An 18,532-nucleotide genomic window follows, 5' to 3' on the forward strand; every position below is an offset into this window, starting at 1 on the left:
CGTAGCTCCTCACTACCTGAACCAATCACTCCCACTTTTCACACAGGCATTAACCATAATAATGTGGAGGTCTTAACGTATAAATTAATAATGAATTTATTAGTGAATAAAAAATGCGAAAACGCAAACGGGGGGCAATATCTCACAACGGGTAAGGACTAGTAAGTGTAACTGATCTATAGAAAAGTGTCTCTTACCAGGCTGATATATCAGGTCATTGTGTTGTGTTGGATCATGTGCCGCAGTCAGGGAAAACTTTCCAATCGGACTAGCTTGTTTCATTTTCTAAAAAAGTAGCGTTCCTTATCGAATGGCCACGACACCTATACGTTTAAATGAGTATTAACCCAACACCCCACTGTTTATTCCAGCTGGGAGAACTCTGAGCTTTACCCCAAGCTCCACCCACCAGCTGTATTGACGCCCCTGATGACACAACGCTGTGCGTGTGTGTATGTATTGACGGTGATACATTGTCATTGAAAGTCATCAGACCAGCGCCAGGTTATGGGTTATATATGTCACTGGGTAAGCAGGCCACAAAGCATGCACCGTTCACAGCTAAAGCACTCCATATCCCAGCATGCACCATACCACAAGATCAGAGTCACGTACTCTGAGATATACCAATGCAGTGGTTCACAAGGTATAGGGTCAGGGGGTCCCCAGCAAAATGTGTTAATGCAGCATTTTAACCACTTTATCAATGTTTTATACGTTGCCTATATGAAAACAATAGTAGCTCACAGCGTGTCATTTCGTGCCTCGCTGCGAGAGTCATTGAAAAATATCTTCTATCTTCTATATGTTGGAAAGGTCATTTTGAAATAATCTGCTTTTCACATAAATCTTCTCTTCATGGCGGTCCCCGACACAAAACATTTTCAGATGAGGGGATCCGTGGCCAAATATATATCAATTTGGGGGTCCTTGCTTGACTGGACGGTGTTTGAGAAGGACCGGTGTAGCGCGCACACAGCACTGTGTGAATGCATGGACCACCCCATGGATGTTTATGTGAGCTGCATGTGCATGTAGGATACTTGTGTTTACATGCATCATGCATGTCTGCATGTGTGCACACCACGGATATGTTTGTGTACTTATTTGCATGCCTGTGAGTTTGTGAAGAGAAGATAACCATCTCTCTCTCTCTCTCTCTCTGCACACGTGAGCGTGCGTGCGTGCATGCATGCGTGCGTGCGTGCGTGCGTGCGTGCGTGCGTGCGTGCGTGCGTGCGCACAAATGCCCATCATCAGTGTAGTAGAATTTGCCTAACAGACAAACTTCGTAATGGTAGATTAGGATTATTAGAAAATGTATTAGGGAATTAGATAATTAGGAAAAGATTCATTTCAGGATTATTAGTATTAAACATTATATAGTTTTAGGGTTCAAGGGTGAGAGTTATACTGTTATAACCCATTTGACCTGAGATCAGATTCTAAAAATGTCTTCTACATCCTGACAGTTTTCTGAAAAAGCTATGTTTCTGTGTCAGTCGTTCTTCGATTTTTCTAAAATAGCAGACCTGCAAGCTCGTAGCGCGCCACTCGGTGGCGTGCTACGAGCTTGTAGATCGGCTATTTTTCAATAGCTAAAGCATAACATGATGCTGGGGTTAAAAAGCAGATCTAGCTCACAAAGGATCACAGTGCGACCAGTTGTGAGCTTAATTGTAGTTCAGGTCGGATCAGCTACTTTCAGCTACTTTCGACGCTGTCCTAAAATGTCCTCACTTCATCATGTGTCCTCACAGGTTTAGCAATACGGCCGCGTGTGCGCTCGCGTGTGCACGCGTGTGCGTACGGCATAGTGTGACAAGCCCCTCAGATGCCTGCTGCTTAGCATGTCCGACATCTGCCTGCTGTTTGTGTGTGTTTATGATCTGCTGTGCTGTAGCAGAATGAATACTTCCACATGATCAGTGGTGGAAAAAAACTAGGCTATCTATTCACAGTTTTTACATACTGTAAGTAAAAGTATCAATACTGCAATATACTCAAAGTACCCAAAAGTAGAAAGTATCGATCATTTCACAAGTTTTCAAATGTATTCATTGAATGAAAATCCTTTGAAAATGGCAGATCTACAAGCTCAAAATGTGTCACATCGCATGAGTACTAGCTCCTATCTCCTCCCCACTAGATCCCTAGCTACAATCTCCTCCCCACTAGATCCCTAGCTCCTATCTCCTCCCCACTAGATCCCTAGCCCCTATCTCCTCCCCACTAGATCCCTAGCTCCTATCTCCTCCCCACTAGATCCCTAGCTCCTATCTCCTCCCCACTAGATCCCTAGCCCCTATCTCCTCCCCACTAGATCCCTAGCCCCTATCTCCTCCCCACTAGATCCCTAGCCCCTCTCTCCTCCCCACTAGCTCCCTAGCCCCTCTCTCCTCCCCACTAGATCCCTAGCTCCTATCTCCTCCCCACTATAACCATGTTCATCTAAACTCAGGGCTCTTCAACGTGTTTCCATCAGTGTTGTGAACATGTATGTCAATGTGTATCTCAGACATGCAGGCTAACAACTCAAACCCTCAATACTTGAATGAATGAATTTGGCTCTGTACGCCCTGACAATAGCTGATCTTCAAGCTCACAATGCAAACTTGTAGATCTGCTGTCTTTCTTCGGCGAATTCCCCCCCAACCAATAATGAAAAATAATAAGTTGGATGCACAAACTCGAGCGATCTTAAATTAGAATTTGGAATCAAACAAATTAGATTGGCTTTTGACTCATTTGATTAAACTCAAGCTTCAAACAAATTGTTTCTCTTTTGATCCGTTAAAACGGTCATTCTCAAACGTTTAGGCCATGGACCTGAAAATACAATAAGAGATTTGTGTTTTAAAAGAATGGCGCGCTACGAGCTTGTAGGTCTGCTATTTTTGTAAAATCGAAGAACGACTGACATAGAAACATAGCTTTTTCAGAAAACTGTCATTTTCAAACAGACATTTTTAGAATCTGATCTCGGGTCAAAATGGGTTAACTCATTTTGATTTGTTGGGGACCCCCTGGAACCCCCGCCATGGACCCCTGGGGTCCCCGCTCCCCGCTTTGAGAAGCTCTCATCTAAAAGAAACCAATCTCGAGGAGCCTCTTTGCTCCCAATTTCGAAAACTCCAATTTGAATCAAAACCAATTTGAGTGGTTTTGACAAATTCGATTAAACTCCTGCTTAATCAGACAGTTTCTCTCTTTTGATCCGTGTAAAGTGTGTTTGTGCTTGGTGTGTGCGTGCGTGCGTATGAGTGCGTGTGTGGGAGCTTCCGCACTGACAGTGAGATTAACAACTCTCCACGTTTAGGCATGCATGGCAATAATGAACAGTAGAGAGATAAGCCAGATGAAAAGAAGAAAGAACCGACACGCACACACACACGCACACGCACACGCACACACACACACACACACACACACACACACACACACACACACACACACACACACACACACACACACACACACACACACACACACACACACACACAGAGGGCCCAGAGAGAGCTGGCTTCTCCATCAGAAGAGTAAACGCTGAAAAACCCACAAAGCATGACTATGTATGAACATACACCAGCTCAAGAAAACCAAACATCCACCAGAGAGAAGAACCAGGAAGAAGTGAAGCCCAAAAGGCTCTGACAGACATCAACCCCTGCTGAAACACAGACATGAAGCACAGCCCTCTGACAGACATCAACCACTGCTGAAACACAGACATGAAGCACAGCCCTCTATAGACATCAACCACTGCTGAAACACAGACACGAAGTACAGCCCTCTGACAGACATCAACCACTGCTGAAACACAGACATGAAGCACAGCCCTCTATAGACATCAACCACTGCTGAAACACAGACATGAAGCACAGCCCTCTATAGACATCAACCACTGCTGAAACACAGACACGAAGTACAGCCCTCTGACAGACATCAACCACTGCTGAAACACAGACATGAAGCACAGCCCTCTGACAGACATCAACCACTGCTGAAACACAGACATGAAGCACAGCCCTCTATAGACATCAACCACTGCTGAAACACAGACACGAAGTACAGCCCTCTGACAGACATCAACCACTGCTGAAACACAGACATGAAGCACAGCCCTCTGACAGACATCAACCACTGCTGAAACACAGACATGAAGCACAGCCCTCTGACAGACATCAACCACTGCTGAAACACAGACATGAAGCACAGCCCTCTATAGACATCAACCACTGCTGAAACACAGACATGAAGCACAGCCCTCTGACAGACACCAACCACTGCTGAAACACAGACATGAAGCACAGCCCTCTATAGACATCAACCACTGCTGAAACACAGACATGAAGCACAGCCCTCTAATAGACAACCACTGCTGAAACACAGACATGAAGCACACAGCCCTCTATAGACATCAACCACTGCTGAAACACAGACATGAAGCACAGCCCTCTATAGACATCAACCACTGCTGAAACACAGACATGAAGCACAGCCCTCTGATAGACATCAACCACTGCTGAAACACAGACATGAAGCACAGCCCTCTGACAGACATCAACCACTGCTGAAACACAGACATGAAGCACAGCCCTCTGACAGACATCAACCACTGCTGAAACACAGACATGAAGCACAGCCCTCTATAGACATCAACCACTGCTGAAACACAGACATGAAGCACAGCCCTCTATAGACATCAACCACTGCTGAAACACAGACATGAAGCACAGCCCTCTATAGACATCAACCACTGCTGAAACACAGACATGAAGCACAGCCCTCTGACAGACATCAACCACTGCTGAAACACAGACATGAAGCACAGCCCTCTATAGACATCAACCACTGCTGAAACACAGACATGAAGCACAGCCCTCTATAGACATCAACCACTGCTGAAACACAGACATGAAGCACAGCCCTCTGACAGACATCAACCACTGCTGAAACACAGACATGAAGCACAGCCCTCTATAGACATCAACCACTGCTGAAACAGACATGAAGCACAGCCCTCTATAGACATCAACCACTGCTGAAACACAGACATGAAGCACAGCCCTCTGACAGACATCAACCACTGCTGAAACACAGACATGAAGCACAGCCCTCTATAGACATCAACCACTGCTGAAACAGACATGAAGCACAGCCCTCTATAGACATCACCCACTGCTGAAACACAGACATGAAGCACAGCCCTCTGACAGACATCAACCACTGCTGAAACACAGACATGAAGCACAGCCCTCTATAGACATCAACCACTGCTGAAACACAGACATGAAGCACAGCCATCTATAGACATCAACCACTGCTGAAACACAGACATGAAGCACAGCCCTCTATAGACATCAACCACTGCTGAAACACAGACATGAAGCACAGCCCTCTATAGACATCAACCACTGCTGAAACACAGACATGAAGCACAGCCCTCTGATAGACATCAACCACTGCTGAAACACAGACATGAAGCACAGCCTTCTATAGACATCAACCACTGCTGAAACACAGACATGAAGCACAGCCCTCTGACAGACATCAACCACTGCTGAAACACAGACATGAAGCACAGCCCTCTGATAGACATCAACCACTGCTGAAACACAGACATGAAGCACAGCCTTCTATAGACATCAACCACTGCTGAAACACAGACATGAAGCACAGCCCTCTGATAGACATCAACCACTGCTGAAACACAGACATGAAGTACAGCCTTCTATAGACATCAACCACTGCTGAAACACAGACATGAAGCACAGCCTTCTATAGACATCAACCACTGCTGAAACACAGACATGAAGCACAGCCCTCTATAGACATCAACCACTGCTGAAACACAGACATGAAGCACTGCTGAAACACAGACATGAAGCACAGCCCTCTGACAGACATCAACCACTGCTGAAACACAGACATGAAGCACAGCCCTCTATAGACATCAACCACTGCTGAAACACAGACATGAAGCACAGCCCTCTGACAGACATCAACCACTGCTGAAACACAGACATGAAGCACAGCCCTCTATAGACATCAACCACTGCTGAAACACAGACATGAAGCACAGCCCTCTATAGACATCAACCACTGCTGAAACACAGACATGAAGCACAGCCCTCTATAGACATCAACCACTGCTGAAACACAGACATGAAGCACAGCCCTCTGATAGACATCAACCACTGCTGAAACACAGACATGAAGCACAGCCTTCTATAGACATCAACCACTGCTGAAACACAGACATGAAGCACAGCCTTCTATAGACATCAACCACTGCTGAAACACAGACATGAAGCACAGCCCTCTGATAGACATCAACCACTGCTGAAACACAGACATGAAGCACAGCCTTCTATAGACATCAACCACTGCTGAAACACAGACATGAAGCACAGCCTTCTATAGACATCAACCACTGCTGAAACACAGACATGAAGCACTGCCCTCTGATAGACATCAACCACTGCTGAAACACAGACATGAAGCACAGCCTTCTATAGACATCAACCACTGCTGAAACACAGACATGAAGCACAGCCTTCTATAGACATCAACCACTGCTGAAACACAGACATGAAGCACAGCCTTCTATAGACATCAACCACTGCTGAAACACAGACATGAAGCACAGCCCTCTATAGACATCAACCACTGCTGAAACACAGACATGAAGCACAGCCCTCTATAGACATCAACCACTGCTGAAACACAGACATAAAGGCTCTGACAGACCTATAACTTTATATACGCATGTCAGCTCCACACTGTATATCACTTTACAAACCAATATTATCTACCAGTGGTGGGGAAAAGTACTCAAATGAGGCCTGACGAAGAAATAAATAAAACGTCTTCAGAAAGAATATATATTCAAAGATTTGTGCCGCATTTTCACGATTTTTCAAAAATAGCAGACCTACAAGCTCGTAGCACGCCACATGGTGGCCGTGCTTTGAGCTTGTAGATCTGCTATTTTTCAATAGCTAAATGATGCTTATAGTTAAAGCACCAACACGGGTTCCCGTCCAGAATGAGTTAAGTAAAAGTATCAATACTGCAATTTAGTAAAGTAAAATATATTGTTGCAGGGTTGACGCAAAACTACATCAACTTACTGTTCCAGTATTCAAAGCTTTGACCCCATGACCATACCATACGCAGTGGTGGAAAGTAACTAAGTAAATTTACTCAAGACAGGTTCTGTACTACAGTGCAATGTTGAGGTCTTTTTAGCTTTACTGGAGTATTTCCACTTTTCAAAACTTTATACTTCTACTCAACTACACCTCGTTGGATATTATTGTACTTTTCTAATTACCCACTAGTTATTTGAAAACGTTGCATACTTTGCAGATTTAGATTATTACGGTATTACAGAAACATACATTAACCAGATAAGCCCTATTTTATATTTTGTCTATTGGAAAACAGCTGATCTACAAGCTCACGATGCAACATGTTTGACTTATTCTCTTTTTATGCCAATACTTTTGTACTTTCACAAAACGTAAGTCAGTAAACATAGTTTTGCTCTTGTTAAGAGTGGTCTCATATTAACTGCAATTAGTCAAATTAATGGATTATTGGATCAGGAATGCGACAAAAACTAAAAAATCTCCATGTATCCAAGGCTTCATCATGCGGTGAGTAATTTATTTAAAAAAATGAATAAAATAAAAATAAAGATGGTAGTGCTTATTCCACCCATCACTCACTCTCCTGTCAGATTCTCATTTGGCAGATTGTTTGTTTTATTGAGGTTTTATTAACTAATAATAGTGTCACTTGTCTGCTGGTAGACACTCGTATAATTATCTTAATGTCGACCGCACACTGGCTCCAAGTCCAAGACCTCTCCAACCTCACAGACTCCAGAGGAGGCTGAGCCAGTCTGGGCACACGTACTGTATGACCTATGGTTGATTTTCCAGAAGTGAAAAGTACAAGTGAAGTACATTTACTGTACTTAACCCATTTAGGCCCGACGTCGATTTCTTTAAATGTATTTTTTTCAGTGGTTATCATTATATTTCATGTCAAGTGACCCCAAAAATTATATATGTACAATGCTGCCGACCCCCATCTGACAATATGTTGTTCCAGGGACGGACCCTCCAGAAGCAAAGATTTGAGTTAAAAACTGAAACACTGAAAGAATATTATATTAAAAGATTTAACACTAGAAGGTCTGAAGAAAAAAGGGCAAAACTATAGCATGTGCTTAAATTCATATTTAGAAAATGTTTCAGATGTCAAAAATGTCTGAGATGATAGAATGGTGATGGATGATTATGGTCATGGAAGAGGAACCTTCTGAAACCTTCCTGGGCAAAGATAATTAACTTCAAAATATAAAAAAAAAACGGTCAAAATGACCTCTCAGACCTTCTCTAGAAGGTCATTTTCACGATTTTTCAAAAATAGCAGACCTACAAGCTCTGCTATTTTTCAATAGCTAAATTATAAGTGTTTAGAACACCAAAAGGGGTTCCCGCCCAAAATGGGTTAAATACAGTTTTGTTATTTCGTTGATGTCGGGGCAGAAACCTCTTAATCTCCATATTTTATCTTGGTTTGTGTTACCGATGATGACACTCACTAAAGAAGGCTCTGTTCCATTCTGCTCAAACAGAGCCAGGGTGCTGCTCCTGTGTGGAAACACTGTGCTCCACCAGTGGGTCTCAAAGTGTCCCTGACTGGGTTCCAAAAGGCCCTGCGCGCGACTAAGCGGGTGGAACTCTGAGTGTACAAATGGAACCAAAATGGACCCGTTCAACTTTGACCCCTCTGTCACACCAGCGTTGTTTTTGGCAGCAACTTTCGATTTTAGTTTAGTCATAGTCTTTGGACTGAAACTTCATTTAGTTTTAGTCACATTTTAGTCACATTCAAATGTCTTAGTGTTAGTCTAGTTTTAGTCGACTAAATGTCATAAGATTTTAGTCGACTAAAATGTGTTTTGGTGGGCCTTGATGCCGTCGTAATGAGTGTTTTTACACTTTCTGAAAATTATATATATTATTATTATTATATATTTCCAGCATGCAACCAAGAGTAAAATGACTTATAGTGGATCTCTTGTCCACTAGTCCCTTCCTAACATTTTAGTCTAGTTTTTATTTGTCAACGAAATTGTCAGTGTATTTAGTCTTAGTCATCGTAGCTTAGTTTTCATTTAGTTTCCATTCGTTTTTGTCAGTGGAAAAAGGTAGTCGACGAACATTTTTCGTCTTAGTTTTAGTCGACGAAAACAACACTGTGTCACAGGGAACTCTGTTTTTGTGTTGCTGCTGACATAGTGACACTGGACACAGATGTGGTGCTTTTTTACTCCAATAGAAGTATTTGAAAACTTTCGTTACTAGTTACTTTTTGGATTTAGATTATCATTACAAAACATATAGAATATAATAACCACTTCAGCCCTATTATCATACTATAATTCTAACAATGAATGAATGTCAGAAACACCGCCGTATCTCCTCATTGCCTGCACCAATCACTCAATATGGAGGTCTTAACGTTGCCCTTTTTCCGATTTAACAAATTATGAATTAATAATGAATTTATTAGTGAATTAAAAATGTAAAAAGTACCCCCCGCGGCCACAAGGGGGGAGCAAATATCTCACAACGGGTAAGGGCTAGTACAGTATAACTTTGGCTATTTGAAAATAGCCAGATTCTTACAAGGGGACTTTTTAAGTATATTTTCACGGCAATCCATTCATACTTTTTCAACATTGTGGTACTGATGGGTTCTCACATAAGGAGTAGTCGTCCGCACACAGTCTTTGCTCCAACAGTGTTTATTTTGTTAAAGGTTTTATGACATTAATTTTCATTTATTTTTATTTTTTATTTTAGGTTTTATGACCTCAATTAAAACCTGAACTTTGATCATTCAGTGGATTTTCTGTGGTCTGAAGTTTTCTTTGGGGTTTGGAAGCCTTTTGAGCTACAATGAAAACAGGCAAAACAGTGACATCTGCTGGCAAATCCCATTGACATGGGATTTGCAGGGTCTTACATCACTTACTGCCGGCAAATCAGAGCACCTGTTTGAGCCAGAAAACCCCAGATCACAGAAAATCTACTGAATGTTAAAAGTTCATGTTTTTTGGGTGCAATTGAGATTAGAAAAACAAAAAAAAATAAGAACAATTCCAAAACCTTTTTTTTAATGTCACAATCCCTTTAAAACACCATTTAACTCAGGACACGACGTTTGGGCCGTGAACGGCCTTCATCAGGTGATGCGCTATCACCTGATCTATCTCTGTATCTATCTACCTTTTGTCTTCATCAGGTGATGTGCTATCACCTGATCTATCTCTGTATCTATCTACCTTTTGTCCAGCTTTTTAACCCTTTTAGGCCTGAAAAAAATGTCTTCTAAATGCTGACAGTTTTCTGAAATACCTGTGTTTCTTTATCAGTAGTGCTCAATATTTCATGTCAAGGACGCCGAAAATCTGTATTTGGCCGCGACCCCCCATCTGAAAATATGGGACCACCCCCAGAAGCAAAGATTTGAGTTAAAAATATTCACACTGAAAGAATATATATTCAAGGTTTTGTGCCGCATTTTCACGATTTTCCAAAAAAAAAAATATATATGTACTTGTAGGTCTGCTATTTTTCAACAGCTAAAGCATAACATGCTTAAAACAAAAGGGGTTTCCGCACCAAAATAGATTAAACAGGTTCTCACATAAGCCCTATAGGATTTCTTACCTCACCTCAACTATCGGTCATCTTTCCATTGTAAAGTATGTGCACAGTATATATGTTCTGTTGTTCAAATAAACCAATCAATACTTTTTTTTAAGTAATAGAGTTTGAAGTAATTCTTCTCCCATGGCTGTGATTTTTCCACCATGCAGTCTTTGGAAGTATAAGACATCTAATTAGAGTGTGGTCAGTCCTTGCGGCATCCCTTGGCTCTGTGCAGGCAGTGGGTAGAGCAGCCCGGTAATGACAGCCTGATGATGGCTGACCATCCCTTGACACGCAGTGGTGGAAAGTATAGAAGTACACTTACTCAAGTACTGTACTTAACCCATTTCGGGCGGCAACCCCTTTTGGTGTTTTACCTAAGCATTATGTTAAACTTTAGCTATTGAAAAATAGCAGATCTAATCCTGGTGGTCACTAAACTGCCTCCCCCTGGCCAGCCGGGGCGCCTGATGGAGGGGAAAGGAACTGGTTGGAATAACGTGTTCCTTCCACGCGCTACGTCCAACCAGGGAAACTCCCCCCCGTCAGGTGTAAAGGAGCAACTTGGACACTCAGGCATGAAGGAAGCATGAGTTCAAGTCCGTTGCTCTCCCCTTGTCCCCCATATATGGGGACTAAGTTGGTGGAGGGTGTGTAGAGCCCAGGATCACATTAGAGGGGTGAAAAATGGGTTACAAAATCGTGGGATAAAAAATATATTTAAAAAAGAAAAATAGCAGATCTACAAGCTCATAGCGCGCCACCGAGTGGCGCACTACGAGCTTGTAGGTCTGCTATTTTTGAAAAGTCGTGAAAATGTGGCGCAAATCTTTCAATATATATTCTTTCAGAGTGAATGTTTTTAACTCAAATCTTTGTTTCTGGGAGGTCACTGGAACAACATATTTTCAGACGGGGGTTGGCGGCCAAATACATATATTTTTTTGGGGATTCTTATTCTTGACATGAAACTGTTTGAGAACCACTGACATAGAAACATGGATTTTTCAGATAACTGTCAACATTTAGAAGACATTTTTGTAGAATCGTTCCCAGGTCAAAATGGGTTAAGTTACCATTTTGATGTACGTTTTATCCAATTTGCAATGCTTTTACGTCTATATCCCTTTACATCTCAGAGGGCGAATATTATTATTACTATACTTTTTACTCTACTACAATTATTTGCAAACTTTAAGTTACTTGGCAGATGTTCATTATAATTACAAAACATAGACTATATAACCACTTCAGCGAGGGGTTCAGCAAAGCCTTTTCATACGTTGAAAAAAAAAGAAAAAGGAAAAACTGTGAAATGGGACATTCCCTGCATAATGCGTTTCTTCAGTAGTACATTCATTGTGATACTTTTGTTACTTTTACTCAAGTAAGATTTTGAACGCAGGACTTTTACATGTAACAGAGTATGTCTATGGTATTGATATTTTTGGAATATCTCAGTATTTTCTTTTTTTCTTTTTTTAGCGAGCTGAAAAAGAAGAGGAAGGAAAAAAACGGGCCATGACCCAAAACCGTAGAACCCTCGAACCCAGGGCCGTCAAACTTAACAGCCACATAAACCCAGCCAACCACCGTAACCAAGTCCACTCGCAGTATATATCTATCGCCGCTGTCAGGCAAGAAACCTTGTATGTACTGCATTTAAACTTTTTACGTTTTTATTTTGTAAATTAATGCACTATTACTTTGTCATTACAGTCTCTGCGGCAACAATTGCAGATCTACAAGCTGCACGTGTGGAGGTTGTTTTGTGTTGAATTTGGAGAATTTAGAGAGATTGTGAAATGGTTAACCCATTTTGACCTGAGATCAGATTTCTAAAAATGTCTTCTACATCCTGACAGTTTTCTGAAAAAGCTATGTTTCTATGTCAGTCGTTCTTCGATTTTTCAAGTGTGTCTGTGGGTTTTTATAAATATTGAATCAATGAAAAGTAACAAGTGTTTGTGATGACTATAATAACTACAGTACATTTCTCCATTTCCTGAAAAGTAACAGTTTTGGACATACAAGGTTTCCACCTGACAGATGATAAACACAGTACATATCTTAACCGTGTTGTTGCATCGTAGCCTAAAAACAGCTAGCTGCTTAACACCTTGAGGGCCCGGGCCTATTTAATCCATTAATAAAATGTGCCCATCGTCAGCAAGCGCCTCTAGGCTGTAGAGCGATGCGATCAGAATTCATAGCACTAATTTGACGGGCACATGACCGTGCACTTGAACTTGACGGTGATTTACGTCATGGCCCCCCCGATGGTGTTCACAGCAAACAGGTTGATTTATAGCAACGGCAGCAGGTTTTCTTCAGAAAACTTTCACCTGCACCTTAAAAAACAACCTCTCAGCTAAAACACAGGCAAAAAAGACAAGAATAGATGAGCCAAAAGGTTGTCTGTTGGCTGGTTATAGTGAAATGGCTTGTGAAACCACTCAGAAATGCATCTCACAGCCACGGCTCTTATCGCTACTCTGCCAGTCTGTGTTGTTCTTCTTAGTGCTGAGAATTTTGAACAAGTGTCTAGACTCTAGTGGACTATTCATTCAATTGTGGCATTTTGTTGTCAGACACATCAGTGAGTTGTGTTCAAGGACAGCCGAAGACAATAACTTGTAATTGCTTTCTAATTGGTGTAGTGGTGAATTGTCAGGCCAAAGGCATGAGGAGAGAGAATGTTTTGCACTGTGTGTGTCCGTCCGTCCGTCCATCTGTGTATACAGCTAATCTCAGGCACCGTTGGCCCAGTCACTGCCCAACTGTGTGCACTGTGACTGCACACACACTCCTTGGATGCCAATTCAGAACATCTGCCCCACATTTTCATTTTCACGGCCTGTTATAGCACCACCATGAGTTAGATTTTTGCAAAACACATTTTATATTTTTTACATTACTCTGGGTTTCAACAGTACGTTTGCTATGTGCTTTAAAATGTCGTGTATACCTGCTTAACACAAATATAATTAGAATATAGAGAAAACTGATTCAGTGGCCTTCATAGCAGGTTCAGTGGGTGTCAAATTCACTAAACAAAGGGCGTCCACAGCGATGGGTTCAACGCGTGTTAACTCACTGGCTCATGAACAATGAATGCTCAACTCATGTCAACCGAGACCAAGTGCTGACAAAATGCCACGCTGAAGGTCAGGGCAGGTATGGGGAGGGAGTGCCTTTCACACGGTCAACATGCCATGCGTTCATTTAAAGTGGCTTTTGCAGCCATTTTTTTAATCATTGTTAATAGTGAGAACTGCGTCATGGCTCAAACGCTAAAAGCTTTTGCCATTCAGAATGAGAGCCTGATGCGGAAGTAACAGAAACTCTGCCGTTCTCATTACAGCGACATACTTAGACGACAACGTTTTCTCCAGAGCTCACACGTACACCGCCAAGGACTTTGAATGAGTTAATGGCTCGATTCCTTCATAGTCGATGGAAACTTGACCTGACTTAATTCATTTCGGACTGAGGTCGATAAAAAAAAAAGCTTCTAAATCCTAAAAAGATTCTGAAAAACGTATGTTTCTATGTCAGTGTTGCTAAACCTTTTTCATGTCAAGGACCCCCAGAATTATCTCTATTGGGCCACGGACCCCCATCTCAAAATATGTAGTTCCAGGGACCCCCCCCCCCCCCCCCCCCCAGAAGCCAATATTTTAGTAAATATGTTCGCTCTGAAATATATATTCAAAGATTTGCGGCCCCGCTATTCAAAAATAGCAGACCTACCCGTACAAGCTCATAGCGCGCCACTCGGTGGCGCGCTATGAGTTTGTAGATCTGCAATTTTTCAATAGCTAAATTATAACATGTTTAAAACACCAAAAGGGGTTCCCGCCCAAAATGACTTAACACTTTGGCTTAATTATTGCCTCAGTAAAAAACCTTTTCATAAAGACATTATGTTTTCAATCGGCTACTTTAACTTTTATGTCTTCTTTCACACAGCCGTGAGTGACATGCGCTTTTATTCTTTTGTAAATTATGATCCAATTAATTTTTTTAATGGATGATAGATAAGGCAGGGTCTGGCTGCATGGGAGAGAGAGAGAGAGAGAGAGAGAGAGAGAGAGAGAGAGAGAGAGAGAGAGAGAGAGAGAGAGAGAGAGAGAGAGAGAGAGAGAGAGAGACACACCACTGTCCAGTGAAGTATAGCAAGAAGAAGAAGATTACAGATTACAATTACAATTTATAATTGTATCTCTCAAGGAAAATTAGACGCGGGAGCAGAGATGTTACACAAGAGGCTCAGCAGAAAAGCTACAGATAAAAGATAAAGCAGCAATCAGTGATTCTCAAACCTTTGTTTTAACGTCTATCGACCCCCAGTTTGACATGCATTAGAAGCAGTGGTGGTTCCCAAACTTTACAGGCGGATAGACTCAAAATAGAGTTTATGCCCGGCCGGCACCCATAGTGAAAATACCCATAGCTATTTTCACCCATGGTGAAAATACCCATAGCTATTTTCACCCATAGTGAAAATACCCATAGCTATTTTCACCCATGGTGAAAATACCCATAGCTATTTTCACCCATAGTGAAAATACCCATAGCTATTTTCACCCATGGTGAAAATACCCATAGCTATTTTCACCCATAGTGAAAATACCCATAGCTATTTTCACCCATAGTGAAAATACCCATAGCTATTTTCACCCATAGTGAAAATACCCATAGCTATTTTCACCCATAGTGAAAATAGCTATGGGTATTTTCACCCATAGTGAAAATAGCAGGTCTCTACAAAGCACGCAACGCGTCGTGTTGTGAGCTTGTAGATCGGCATCTTCTTCACCACTTCTTAAATATTTGTTTTCTAATTTCTTACATTTTTCTTTTATTTCTTACTACTTACTAGCAAAAAAAATGATTGAATTTGTTTTTAGTTGGGAATGTTTTTTTTTAAATGATTTGAAATGTAGGACCCATAAAAATGTGTCCACGGCCCACAAATGGGTCCTGACCCACAGTTTGGGAACCAGTGCATTAGCCCATGGACCACCCACCCCCATTCTACACTGTTACATCATCAGTGTTCCTTTAACTCTGAGAGTGTACAATTCAATTGGAACCTAACCAATAATCCTTAGGGGACCCCCTGGAACCCCATCGGGGACCCCCGGGGGTCCCCAGGCCCCACGTTGAGAACCACTGGAGTAAAGGAGGAGGAGGAGCCTTTTGTCCTCGGTATGTCACAGATGAAGAAAGTGTAGTGGTTAAAGGAACACTTCGCCCATTTTCAACCTCATCTTCATACTATTGGTCCTCTCACTATAATGTTTACTATAAGATGACACCATTTCTGTCCACTCACTCTGTGTGGGCGCGGGGCTGTGGACAGTTCATATACCCGCCTAACAGTCTGTCTGTCCACTCACTCTGTGTGGGCGCGGGGCTGTGGACAGTTCATAGACCCGCCTGACAGTAACATCACTGACCAGAGGCTTTCCAACGTAAAACTCGAGTCACTTCCTGACTCGCCTACGTAACTGAAATACGAGTCAAATAGGACCCTGGTCAGACTGAGTAGCGAGAGTGAGAACGTAGCGAATCAGGAAGCTGGATTCCTGGCTAACATTGTGTTGTTATAATTAACCTGCCCTGTCCGAAGAACGTTCAGATGCCGGATGGTAGCATGCAACCCCCTTTAGCAAAACAAAGTCTACAGTCCACCTGTAAAGACACAGAGCATGTAGACAGACATATGACACCGTGTCGTATAATAAGCATTACTGAGGGCCCATACAGTATATATGATGATGATGTTGAAAAAAGATGTGTTCCTTTATAATACTAATTCATACTTTGTCCTGCATGTGACCGGGTCTGCCGACCAATAAGAAACGAACGTTCAACAACCACAAACACAGACATCAATAGAACAGAGTTGATTTGTAATTTTCGTATAAAATTACATTAATAACACGCTATGGAAGCCAGCTACGGTACTCCTCACTGTAAAGGTCTGCGTCAAATTAATGTAACAGAAATGTCATGAAGCGTTAATGGCCGATATGCAAGCTCACGCCGCGTTGCCTCCCTGGCTCCGTGCGGGCTTGTATATCGGTTCAGTGCACGACATCATCTTACAATTGAAGCATAATTCAGGCATTATAATGTCTTAAAGGAGTAGTTCACCCAAAGAATGACTCATTTTCTATCAATTACACGCCCCATGAAGCCGTGAATTCATGGTGATTTATTTTCATCGTCAAATTATTGGCTCAGGAATTCGACAAAAAAAAGAAGAAGAAGAAGAAATGTCTATGAATTCAACGCTTCATGGGGTGTGTAATTATTTTGGGTGAACTACTCCTTTAACGGCTGCACACACACATCAATCACCATAACTATAACATTAACCCATTTTGGTGTTTTAAACATTATGTTATAATTTAGCTATTGAAAAATAGCAGATCTACAAGCTCATACCGCGCCACCGAGTGGCGCGCTACGAGCTTGTAGGTCTGCTATTTTTTGAAAATTCGTAAAAATGTGGCTCAAATCTTTGAATATATATTCTTTCAAAGTGAACGTTTTTAACTCGGGTCTAAATGGGTTAACTGTAAAGATTTAGTAACAGAGTTCACACCATGACACTAACCAAGACAACGGTGAACATTATACTTATAGGTATACCTATAGAATGAATGCACAAAATCTCTTCGGTATGTATGTGTGCATATCTGGAGAAGTGCCCTGACCGTGTGCGTAATCTCAAGCTCGAAACGTCATTTTTCGAGCTTGTCTACTAGTTTTGAATTTATTTATTTTTTAATCCTGAAAAGTAATAGTTTTGGACATAATGAGGTTTCCAACCATATAGACGATTTTGTATCCCTTGATGATTAATTGAGTACAAATGGAAAACACAATGGAAACAAGTTATAGTTATAGTGCTCGGTGTGAACAAACCTATAATATGCTTCAAATGCATTGGTGATGAGAAGAAAAAGAAAAATTTATTGGGAGCGTTCTCTTCGTTGTTTCCCCAGGTGAGGTGACTCACCCCACAGAGGTCTCTTATTATTATGTGATCATACTTATCGGTATTATTTACAGTAACAATAATGAGGTGACTCACCTACACAGGTCTTTCCGTCGCTGTGCAGGGCGAACTTCATGTGACAGGAACATCTGGGCCCGTGGTCCGTCTCCTCGCAGATGTGCTGGCATCCGCCGTTACCATAGTTACAGGTCACTGTCAAAACAACAAGCAGTCACATCAGGGTTTTGGCTTATCAATTCTCCGATCAATTCTAACGGGACCTGACGTGATGTCACTGGCACCTATCCTAACCTCATTGTAATAAAGCTTTTGGCCGACTACCGGTAAAAACAAGGAACTGAATGGCTTGCGTCAAAAGCCAACATGCTCTACCTCTGATTGTATGTGGAAATTAAATGAAAAGTGATAGAATGCCCTAGATAAAAAATATATATTTTTGTTTTGTCCATCATTGATCCATGAGGACAAAACAACTATATTAATCCATTTAGGCCTGACGTCAAAATTAAAAAAAAAAATCTTCTAAATCCTCCAGTTTTCTGAAATAAATATTTTCGCTATTTTTCAATAGCTAAATTATAACATAATGTTTCCACCCAAAGTGATGATAACATAATGACATATTCAAGGCTCTGACAATGTATATAACGTCACCATATCAACTTTGATGAGGCAGTGTTGTGTTGTTTTAAAAACTTTGATTTGTTTTTTTCCTGAAAGGTTAATATTTTAGAGACAGTCAGTTTCTACCAGACAG

The 18,532-nt window shown here is 41.6% G+C and overlaps 1 protein-coding gene across 3 annotated transcripts in view; it reads right to left on the reverse strand.

Annotated features, from left to right (window-relative positions):
- The window catches only part of scube3 (signal peptide, CUB domain, EGF-like 3), a 252,461-nt gene that overhangs the window by 80,503 nt on the left and 153,426 nt on the right, over positions 1-18,532 (reverse strand). For all 3 annotated transcript variants that reach the window (XM_083769221.1, XM_083769219.1, XM_083769220.1), the window contains exon 6: positions 17,851-17,967. In XM_083769221.1, the coding sequence (XP_083625347.1) occupies positions 17,851-17,967 (117 nt within the window). The remainder of the gene's footprint in view (positions 1-17,850; positions 17,968-18,532) is intronic.

Source organism: Protomyctophum parallelum, assembly GCF_964188405.1.
Source record: "Protomyctophum parallelum genome assembly, chromosome: 7".
Lineage (NCBI taxonomy): Eukaryota > Metazoa > Chordata > Actinopteri > Myctophiformes > Myctophidae > Protomyctophum > Protomyctophum parallelum.